Here is a 12,620-nt window from a genome sequence, read left to right as displayed (position 1 = left end):
AGTAATCCAAATTTATTTAGGCATGTAAACGTTTTCGGGAAGTGACCTTGTTTTGTCACTTGTATGAAGACGAGGTCACTCCCCGAAAACGTTTACATGCCTAAATAATTTTGGATTATTCAACACGGCGAGTGCTCTCTCTCTGTTTTATATATATGTATGTGTATGTATATATATATGTATGTGTATGTATGTATATATATATATATATATATATATATATATATATATATATATATATATATATATATATATATATATATATATGTATGTATGTGTATATATATATATATATATGTATGTGTATATATGTATCTGTAAAATGGGACAGTTTGCAGAGGGGATGGGACCAAGTGTAAACAACAATATCTTATGTAGTGTAAGCAATATTTGTGTCATTATATAATTTTATATATGCAACCTAAATGTAGTTTTATAGCATGATTAGTAGTACTTTTGTATACATAGTACCATCAGCAAGGTAGTACAGTACTGTAATCAGAAAGGTAATAGTTGCTGTTTTAAATAAATATAGACTAGCATTTACAGTTTACAACACAAAAAAACAAAACCAGAGACAGACAGACAGAAAATAGTAATAAAAAAAAAACATTTAAAGGGTCAAAATACTTACTGTATATGCTAAATAACTTTAATTTGATGCAACATAACTGTTAAAAGCTGACAAGAAAATATCACCTGAGCATCTCTATGTAAAAAAAAGATATTTTACCTCAAAATTTCTTCAGCTCACAATAGAAAGTGCTGTGTAAACAATTAAACTTCAGCTGCAAGTTGAAAAAACAAAAAACAATAGCCATTCTGCATCTGCAATGCTGAAGTAATGCTTTGCCTTTACTGTGAGCTCATGAGATTTCATAGAATTTAAGCTGAATAGGAAAATAACATGACTGTGTCTGCACATGCCAGATGCACACTCCCTAGCAAGTCCTGGGATTAGCATCCTGACTGGCTGCTTAAAGTCTCTTTACAGTGGGGTGTGAATAATTAGGACATTTGAGGTAAAATGTCTTCCCTTTTTACATAGAGATGTTCAGGAGATATTTTTTAGTCTTTTTTTTACAGCTATGCTGCATTACTTTCATGTGCTTTGACATTTGAGTATCCTGGCCCTTTAAATAAAAAGTTTGAATTTCAGAATGTTTGAATTTTTGAATTCCAGGTTTAGCGATTTGTACCTATATCTTCAATCAAATTTGCAAACTTACGGCTAGATTTGGAGTTTGGCGGTAAAAGGGCTGTTAACGCTCCGCGGGTTTTTTTCTGGCCGCACCATAAATTTAACTCTGGTATCGAGAGTTCAAACAAATGCTGCGTTAGGCTCCAAAAAAGGAGCGTAGAGCATTTTTACCGCAAATACAACTCTCGATACCAGAGTTGCTTACGGACGCGGCCGGCCTCAAAAACGTGCTCGTGCACGATTCTCCCATAGGAAACAATGGGGCTGTTTGAGCTGAAAAAAAACCTAACACCTGCAAAAAAGCAGCGTTCAGCTCCTAACGCAGCCCCATTGTTTCCTATGGGAAAACACTTCCTACGTCTGCACCTAACACTCTAACATGTACCCCGAGTCTAAACACCCCTAGCCTTACACTTATTAACCCCTAATCTGCCGCCCCCGCTATCGCTGACCCCTGCATTACACTTTTAACCCCTAATCTGCCGCTCTGTAAACCGCCGCCACCTACGTTATCCCTATGTACCCCTAATCTGCTGCCCTAACATCGCCGACCCCTATGTTATATTTATTAACCCCTAATCTGCCCCCCACAACGTCGCCGACACCTACCTACACTTATTAACCCCTAATCTGCCGACCGGACCTGAGCGCTACTATAATAAAGTTATTAACCCCTAATCCGCCTCACTAACCCTATCATAAATAGTATTAACCCCTAATCTGCCCTCCCTAACATCGCCGACACCTACCTTCAATTATTAACCCCTAATCTGCCGATCGGAGCTCACCGCTATTCTAATAAATGTATTAACCCCTAAAGCTAAGTCTAACCCTAACACTAACACCCCCCTAAGTTAAATATAATTTTTATCTAACGAAATAAATTAACTCTTATTAAATAAATTATTCCTATTTAAAGCTAAATACTTACCTGTAAAATAAATCCTAATATAGCTACAATATAAATTACATTTATATTATAGCTATTTTAGGATTAATATTTATTTTACAGGTAACTTTGTATTTATTTTAACCAGGTACAATAGCTATTAAATAGTTAAGAACTATTTAATAGTTACCTAGTTAAAATAATTACAAATTTACCTGTAAAATAAATCCTAACCTAAGTTATAATTAAACCTAACACTACCCTATCAATAAAATAATTAAATAAACTACCTACAATTACCTACAATTAACCTAACACTACACTATCAATAAATTAATTAAACACAATTGCTACAAATAAATACAATTAAATAAACTATCTAAAGTACAAAAAATAAAAAAGAACTAAGTTACAGAAAATAAAAAAATATTTACAAACATAAGAAAAATATTACAACAATTTTAAACTAATTACACCTACTCTAAGCCCCCTAATAAAATAACAAAGACCCCCAAAATAAAAAATTCCCTACCCTATTCTAAAATACAAAAATTACAAGCTCTTTTACCTTACCAGCCCTGAACAGGGCCCTTTGCGGGGCATGCCCCAAGAATTTCAGCTCTTTTGCCTGTAAAAAAAAACATACAATACCCCCCCCCAACATTACAACCCACCACCCACATACCCCTAATCTAACCCAAACCCCCCTTAAATAAACCTAACACTAAGCCCCTGATGATCTTCCTACCTTGTCTTCACCATGCCAGGTTCACCGATCCGTCCTGGCTCCAAGATCTTCATCCAACCCAAGCGGGGGTTGGCGATCCATAATCCGGTGCTCCAAAGTCTTCCTCCTATCCGGCAAGAAGAGGACATCCGGACCGGCAAACATCTTCTCCAAGCGGCATCTTCTATGTTCTTCCATCCGATGACGACCGGCTCCATCTTGAAGACCTCCAGCGCGGATCCATCCTCTTCTTCCGACGACTAGACGACGAATGACGGTTCCTTTAAGGGACGTCATCCAAGATGGCGTCCCTCGAATTCCGATTGGCTGATAGGATTCTATCAGCCAATCGGAATTAAGGTAGGAATTTTCTGATTGGCTGATGGAATCAGCCAATCAGAATCAAGTTCAATCCGATTGGCTGATCCAATCAGCCAATCAGATTGAGCTCGCATTGTATTGGCTGATCGGAACATCATGATTCCATCAGCCAATCAGAAAATTCCTACCTTAATTCCGATTGGCTGATAGAATCCTATCAGCCAATCGGAATTCGAGGGACGCCATCTTGGATGACGTCCCTTAAAGGAACCGTCATTCGTCGTCTAGTCGTCGGAAGAAGAGGATGGATCCGCGCTGGAGGTCTTCAAGATGGAGCCGGTCGTCATCGGATGGAAGAACATAGAAGATGCCGCTTGGAGAAGATGTTTGCCGGTCCGGATGTCCTCTTCTTGCCGGATAGGAGGAAGACTTTGGAGCACCGGATTATGGATCGCCAACCCCCGCTTGGGTTGGATGAAGATCTTGGAGCCAGGACGGATCGGTGAACCTGGCATGGTGAAGACAAGGTAGGAAGATCATCAGGGGCTTAGTGTTAGGTTTATTTAAGGGGGGTTTGGGTTAGATTAGGGGTATGTGGGTGGTGGGTTGTAATGTTGGGGGGGGGGTATTGTATGTTTTTTTTTACAGGCAAAAGAGCTGAAATTCTTGGGGCATGCCCCGCAAAGGGCCCTGTTCAGGGCTGGTAAGGTAAAAGAGCTTGTAATTTTTGTATTTTAGAATAGGGTAGGGAATTTTTTATTTTGGGGGTCTTTGTTATTTTATTAGGGGGCTTAGAGTAGGTGTAATTAGTTTAAAATTGTTGTAATATTTTTCTTATGTTTGTAAATATTTTTTTATTTTCTGTAACTTAGTTCTTTTTTATTTTTTGTACTTTAGATAGTTTATTTAATTGTATTTATTTGTAGCAATTGTGTTTAATTAATTTATTGATAGTGTAGTGTTAGGTTAATTGTAGGTAATTGTAGGTAGTTTATTTAATTATTTTATTGATAGGGTAGTGTTAGGTTTAATTATAACTTAGGTTAGGATTTATTTTACAGGTAAATTTGTAATTATTTTAACTAGGTAACTATTAAATAGTTCTTAACTATTTAATAGCTATTGTACCTGGTTAAAATAAATACAAAGTTACCTGTAAAATAAATATTAATCCTAAAATAGCTATAATATAAATGTAATTTATATTGTAGCTATATTAGGATTTATTTTACAGGTAAGTATTTAGCTTTAAATAGGAATCATTTATTTAATAAGAGTTAATTTATTTCGTTAGATAAAAATTATATTTAACTTAGGGGGGTGTTAGTGTTAGGGTTAGACTTAGCTTTAGGGGTTAATACATTTATTAGAATAGCGGTGAGCTCCGGTCGGCAGATTAGGGGTTAATAATTGAAGGTAGGTGTCGGCGATGTTAGGGAGGGCAGATTAGGGGTTAATACTATTTATGATAGGGTTAGTGAGGCGGATTAGGGGTTAATAACTTTATTATAGTAGCGCTCAGGTCCGCTCGGCAGATTAGGGGTTAATAAGTGTAGGTAGGTGTCGGCGACGTTGTGGGGGGCAGATTAGGGGTTAATAAATATAATATAGGGGTCGGCGATGTTAGGGGCAGAAGATTAGGGGTACATAGGGATAACGTAGGTGGCGGCGATTTGCGGTCGGAAGATTAGGGGTTAATTATTTTAAGTAGCTTGCGGCGACGTTGTGTGGGGCAAGTTAGGGGTTAATAAATATAATATAGGGGTCGGCGGGGTTAGGGGCAGCAGATTAGGGGTACATAAGTATAACGTAGGTGGCGGTCGGCAGATTAGGGGTTAAAAATTTTAATCGAGTGGCGGCGATGTGGGGGGACCTCGGTTTAGGGGTACATAGGTAGTTTATGGGTGTTAGTGTAGTTTAGGGTACAGTAGTTAAGAGCTTTATGAACCGGCGTTAGCCAGAAAGCTCTTAACTCCTGCTTTTTTCAGGCGGCTGGAATCTTGTCGTTAGAGCTCTAACGCTCACTGCAGAAACGACTCTAAATACCAGCGTTAGAAAGATCCCATTGAAAAGATAGGCTACGCAAATGGCGTAGGGGGATCTGCGGTATGGAAAAGTCGCGGCTGTAAAGTGAGCGTTAGACCCTTTAATCACTGACTCCAAATACCAGTGGGCGGCCAAAACCAGCGTTAGGAGCCTCTAACGCTGGTTTTGACGGCTACCGCCGAACTCTAAATCTAGGCCTTAATAACTTCAGTGCAGCTATAACTTCCATAGCGATGCAATTGTACATTTGTCTGTTTGAATGTGAGGTTTCCAACTAGCTTTCAGTTATGAAATGCCCATCTTATGGTGTGTACACATGCTTGCTTCAATTGCATCACCTCTGATTAATGTTACTAAACTAAATAGGTAATTGCATAGGATCCAATCACTTGTTGCAAATAATTATAAAACGCTAGGAGTAGCATCTGGATTACCAACTGAGACTCAATACTTTGTATTTTTTAATATAAAACAGCTGCAAAGAGAATAGCTGAAACTTGCATATGGTTATGCCACAGCACATTATACATGATCATAAACCTGATTTATGTAATCACTATAATGTAATATTCACAAATCTAGATCAACATATCTGAGCTGAACCTGCCAAATAAGGCAAGTGGTGGGGGAGTGTTTCTACTGAAAAACAACTGCAGCAAACAAGGTGGTGTTATAGCCACAACGTTTTTACAGTTGGCTGATCGGTTAATTTATTGCACAAGTACAGGACAACCTTGTAATTAATTGCATGTTATGTCTCTTTAATTTACCTTTAATTGCTACTTTAATTGGCCTTGTGGCATTTAGGAGGGTCCAGTGACATTCCACCTTTTCTAAGCTATAAGCGATAATACATATGTAGTAGTACTTATTTTCTAAATCTGTAGTGGTGGCTTATTAATGTGTGTTGCATTTCTGTGTTCTGTGATGTGACTGATGATATCTTGTCCCTTACAGAATTCAGGAGAGTCAAAAAGAAAAAGTGTTTCCAAGGCTGGTTCAGCGAGCAAAAAACCACCTGTTCGGAGAGCTCGTCCATTTGTGGAAGAGTTAGACAACATCACACCAAGAACTCTTCTGAAACAAATTATTCAAAATGGTAATCTTTATTTAAAGGGACACTCAAGTCAAAATAAACTTTTATGATTCTGACGCGTATGCAGTTTTAAGACACTTTCCCATACAACGCACCCACACACACACGCACACACACTCTTATACAACATACAACACACACACTCTCATATAACACACCACACACACACTCTTATACAACATACAACACACACAATCTCATATAACACACACCATACACACACTCTTATACAACATACAACACACACACTCTCATATAACACACACCACACACACACACACTCTTATACAACATACAACACACACACTCTCATATAACACACCACACACACACTCTTATACAACATACAACACACACAATCTCATATAACACACACCATACACACACTCTTATACAACATACAACACACACACTCTCATATAACACACACCACACACACACACACTCTTATACAACATACAACACACACACTCTCATATAACACACACCATACACACACTCTTATACAACAAACACACCCCGCACACACACTCACACTTTTATGCAATATATCCACCACACACACACACACTCTTATACAACACACACCATGCACACTCACACTCTCATAAAACATACACATAACACACACTAACTCAAAAAAGTAGCAAAACCAGGTTTGCCAAGTGCAATGTCCTTTATTCCTTTGTTGTTATAACATAAAGCGCAGTGTGTAAATTCCCTTTATATTATGAGCCATATAGCAGACTACAGGTTCAGTATGCTGTTATGCACAGACTTATTTAAACTCTCACTCACCCCGCTCTTCATGCGGTTGCCTCACTCCGTCTGTCATCCCAGATCAAACTCCTTTTGCAGGAAAAGAAGAGGTCTTACCTAGTAGTGTAGAGTGTACGTTAGCAACCTCCACATTCGCGGATCCTGCTATGTCCTCGCTCTTACGGCTCACCCGGTCACAGCTGCACACTTACGCTGCCTTTCAGATTAGGGTGTGATCACAGTGCAAACTCCTTCCTGTTTGCAATTAACAATAAGCGAAAAAGACAAAGCGGATCCATACATATGCTTTCAAAACAAAGTGACTTTATTGTAGTGATTTTCTGTCACAAATACAACTTTAGATAACTTCAGAGGCACACACTTTAAAATCAAAGGAGCTGTTACGAGGTCCGGTGTCGGTCTTACATGTTTCGGCGGATCCTGACCGCCTTAATCATAGACCATACCGGAACCTCTATACCTGTAACCTTTTTACCTGTGTACAGGTTTACGCCCTCTAACATTTACTCCAATCATATTTACACAATGGAATAAGGCCCTAAACGGCTAGACAACATAAAGTACTTTTATATTAGACCTTGTGAATAAATTTTAACCATTTAAAGACCCTTATTCAATATTATATAAAAACGTATCATAACTAGACACCTTTATAATAATAACTTGAAAGGCTGATTTCTTTCAGATTTTTTATCTACTTATCTACTTGCTTTTCAAGCAAATCTCAAAGGCGGATTTTTCACTATCATATGGCTTTAATATAGCTTGTTATTCTTTCTTTTGTTATTGCGCTTAACAACACTTTATAAGTCTTAAAGACCAGCAGGCTACAATTGATTTACCAAACAGAATGTTATCTAAAAATTAGCTTTAGATGCAATTAAACCTTAATAAAACAGTGCTTCAGAATGTAAAAAAACTATTTCTTTTAACTATAGAGTAGTTTTTAGCTTTGATATATTCCCTCCTTCTTTTGTCCTGCATATTTATAGGTAGAAAATTCACTTTTAGGAATTTATTTATGTGTATATATATATATCTGGTAACTAAATAAGACTTTTTATGGAGTATTTCACAATTAAAATAACACAGCAAATATTTAACCATATTTTCTTGGATAAGAATTTATCTTTAGTTTAATTATTTATTACTCCAACAATTAATGCTATCATGTTCGGAGTTGAACCCTTCAGGGACAAGAGTCTTAAGATAAAAATCCAATAGGCCTCTTGCTTTTTTAGAGCATTGAGCCTATCGCCACCCCTGTGTGACTTATGTGTGTGCTCAATGGCTGACCAACTAAAAGTTCTTAGATCTTGATTGTGTTCCTCTATAAAGTGGGATGCAAGCGCAGAGCATGATATATCATTTTCTTTGTATCTCATACATTAATTGTTGGAGTAATAAATAGTTAAACTAAAGATAAATTCTTATCCAAGAAAATATGGTTAAATATTTGCTGTGTTATTTTAATTGTGAAATACTCCATAAAAAGTCTTATTTAGTTACCAGATATATATATATACACATAAATAAATTCCTAAAAGTGAATTTTCTACCTATAAATATGCAGGACAAAAGGAGGAGGGAATATATCAAAGCTAAAAACTACTCTATAGTTAAAAGAAATAGTTTTTTCCATTCTGAAGCACTGTTTTATTAAGGTTTAATTGCATCTAAAGCTAATTTTTAGATAACATTCTGTTTGGTAAATCAATTGTAGCCTGCTGGTCTTTAAGACTTATAAAGTGTTGTTAAGCGCAATAACAAAAGAAAGAATAACAAGCTATATTAAAGCCATATGATAGTGAAAAATCCGCCTTTGAGATTTGCTTGAAAAGCAAGTAGATAAGTATATAAAAAATCTGAAAGAAATCAGCCTTTCAAGTTATTATTATAAAAGTGTCTAGTTATGATACGTTTTTATATAATATTGAATAAGGGTCTTTAAATGGTTAAAATTTATTCACAAGGTCTAATATAAAAGTACTTTATGTTGTCTAGCCGTTTAGGGCCTTATCCCATTGTGTAAATATGATTGGAGTAAATGTTAGAGGGCGTAAACCTGTACACAGGTAAAAAGGTTACAGGTATAGAGGTTCCGGTATGGTCTATGATTAAGGCGGTCAGGATTCGCCGAAACATGTAAGACCGACACCGGACCTCGTAACAGCTCCTTTGATTTTAAAGTGTGTGCCTCTGAAGTTATCTAAAGTTGTATTTGTGACAGAAAATCGCTACAATAAAGTCACTTTGTTTTGAAAGCATATGGATGGATCCGCTTTTTCTTTTTCGACACACAAACTCACTCTCATACAACACACCCACCACACACACTAACTCTCATACAACATACACCACAAACACACACACTCTTATACAACACACCCACCACACACACACACACACACACAATCTCATACAATACACCCACCACAAATACACACCCTCATACAGCACACACCAAACACACACTCGCATACAACACACACCATATACACACACTCTCATACAACACACTCCACACACACATGCGCACACACTCTCATACAACACACTCCACACACACACTCTCTCTCATACAACACACTCCACATGCACACTCTCATACAACATACACATAACACCCACCTACCACACACACTAACTCTTATACAACATACACCACAAACACACACACTCTTATACAACACACACACAATCTCATACAATACACCCACCACAAACACACACACCAAACACACACTCTCATACAACACACACCACATACACACACTCTCATGCAATATACTCCACACACACTTTCATACAACATACTCCACACACTCTCTCATACAACATACACATAAAACACACAAACTCACTCTCATACAACACACTCTCCACACACACTAACTTTTATACAACATACACCACAAACACACACACTCTTACACAACACACCCACCACACACACTCTCATACAACAAACACCACATAAACACACTCTCATGCAACATACTCAACGCACACACTCTCATACAACACACTCCACACACACATGCACACACACTCTCATACAACATTAACCATTCCCTAGTTTTGCATAACCAACACAGTTATATTAATACACGTTTTACCTCTATGATTACCTTGTATCTAAGCCTCTGCAAACTTCCCCCTTATTTCAGTTCTTTTGACAGACATCAATTTTAGCCAATCAGATCTGGTTTACTGGAACTCCACGTGCATGAGAACAGTGTTATCTATATGACTCACATGAACTAACACCCTCAAGGGCTTAGAAATTATCATATGAACCTCCTAGGTTTAGCTTTCAACTAAGAATACCAAGAGAACAAAGCAAAATCAGTGATAAAAGTAAATTGAAAAATTGTTTAAAATTACATTCTCTATCTGAATCATGAAAGTTTATTTTGGACTAGATTGTCCCTTAACACCAAATTATGGCTCCAGCTAAGGCATTTCTCCTTTGATCATTAGTTTATATATCCCCATTCTACCAGGACCTATTTAAAGGGACATGATACCCAAATGTTGCATTATTTAGAAGTGAAGCAGCAAAGCTGTGAAAAGATGACTAGAAAATATCACCTGACCATCTTTAAGTAAATAAGGAAGATATTATACCTCAACATTTTCTCACTAGCCACATCCCAATGTAAAAAGACTTTACGCAGCCAATCATGACTTGCAAGGGAGCGTGCATCTGTTATGTGCAAGCACAGCTATGCTATTTCCCTCCTCAGTTTAAGTAAATTTACTATGAAAACTCATGAGATCACAGTAAAGCAAAGTGTGACATCAGCATTGATGAAGCTTATTAGCATTTTCTTTTTCAACATGTAACTGACAGTAGCTGAAGGATTACTGTTCACAGAGCACTAGTGAGTTTAAGAAATTTTGAGGTAAAATATCTAACCTTTTTATATATATTCTGTTTCACTTTCAAGTGATTTAGCATATGGTTATGTCCCTTTAATGGACACACCACCCAGCTGATTTTATAGACCACCCAGCTGAAGTGTAAGCCCACTATTAAGCTAAAATTAGCTAATATTGTTTCAACTTTCTTGCACAGATTATAACTAAATCAATTTATCTTAAATTATGCAAATATTTTGTGCTTTGGATAGCTTAAAGGGATATTAAACCCACAGATGTTAGTTCCCATGGTATTCTTTGTTGAAGAGATACCTAGGTAAGTGTCTGGAGCACTACGTGGCAGGAAATAGTGATGCCATTGATTGCTCTTGCATATGGATAGCATTCCTGCAAAACTGCTGCCATATAGTACTTCAGACACGTGCACACTCCTGATCTTTTGTCCTTGCTTTTCAATAAAAGATACCAAAAGAACAAAGACTATTCGATAATAAAAGTAAACTAGAAAGTTGTTTAAAATTTACATGCTCTGTCTAAATTATTAAAGAAAAAAAAAAAAAATGTTTTTATGTCCCTTTTAAGTAGCATTTAGAAATAACAACAGAAAATGTTATAATATTACACTGCCTTTACCTGGCTACTTCATAATGCCACCTGCTGGCGTATTGTTCTGTGGTACTCTGTACATAATGATTGTATTCCTAAAATGTACTTATTGGCCCACCAAGTAGGAACAGTAATTCCATTGTGACCGCTCATGTGAGAACTTGGACTCACCTGGACTTTAAAGATCTCATCCATTCTATTTTCTGTCCCTTTTACAAAGCTGCCTACTGCTTTTTTCTTCAGAATAATATCTGTACGTTTTTGTTTTTGAATTGTGATATTGTATTTGTTATGCAGAGCCGGAGGTATCAATCCTTGTGTCTCAGAGGTCAGAAGTGCAGGAGTCCAAAGACGCAGACAGGGAAATGTCCTCTGAGCAAACACTGACCAGGTGAAATTTTTCACTTTTTCCCATTTGTGTTCTTAGAAATGTTAATTTGTACCATGTATATCAAAGGATTTTATTTTTTTACTGTGTGGCTTTTATTAAAGGGACAATAAAGTCGGAATTAAACTTTTGTGATTCTGACAAAGCATGCAGTTTTAACATAGTAACATAGTAGATGAGGTTGAAAAAATAGTTCAACCTATACAAATCTAATATACTTACAAAAAGCTCTAGTCGATCTTAAATTAATCCCACTAAAAGTTGACCCATTTAATACAAGCAATCATATCCATGAATTTTGTTTCTAGCCAGAAATGTATCTAAACCATTTTTAAGCGTATCTAGGGTATTGGCATTCACTACCTCCTTTGATAATGAGTTCCACAATGTTATTGCTTTTACAGTGAAAAAACGTTCCCGTTGCAGGAGATTAAATCTACTTTCCTCCAACCTTAAATTATGGCCTCTTGTCACAAACAATTTTCTTGGAATAAACAGAGCTTCTGCCATCTATGTATAGGGGCCTTGAATATATTTATATAAAGTAATCATGTCACCTCTCAAGCGCCTTTTTTTCTAGAGTAAATGGACCCAGTTTGGCTAGCCTATCCTCATAGCTTAAATTCTTCATTCCCCTTATTAGCTTTGTGGCCCTTCTCTGAACTTTTTCTAGTTCTGCAA

General features: G+C 36.9%; 1 protein-coding gene across 2 annotated transcripts in view; it reads left to right on the top strand.

Moving 5' to 3' along the window:
* Positions 1–12,620, top strand: part of CENPT (centromere protein T) — a 264,213-nt gene that overhangs the window by 3,041 nt on the left and 248,552 nt on the right. For both annotated transcript variants that reach the window (XM_053698357.1, XM_053698271.1), the window contains exons 3-4: positions 6,142–6,283; positions 11,849–11,942. In XM_053698357.1, coding sequence (XP_053554332.1) covers positions 6,142–6,283; positions 11,849–11,942 — 236 coding nt within the window. The remainder of the gene's footprint in view (positions 1–6,141; positions 6,284–11,848; positions 11,943–12,620) is intronic.

The sequence above is a fragment of the Bombina bombina genome, chromosome 1 (assembly GCF_027579735.1).
Source record: "Bombina bombina isolate aBomBom1 chromosome 1, aBomBom1.pri, whole genome shotgun sequence".
In the NCBI taxonomy this organism is placed as follows: domain Eukaryota; kingdom Metazoa; phylum Chordata; class Amphibia; order Anura; family Bombinatoridae; genus Bombina; species Bombina bombina.
Note: the sequence above shows the minus strand (reverse complement) of the source record. Positions and strands in the feature narration are given on the sequence as shown.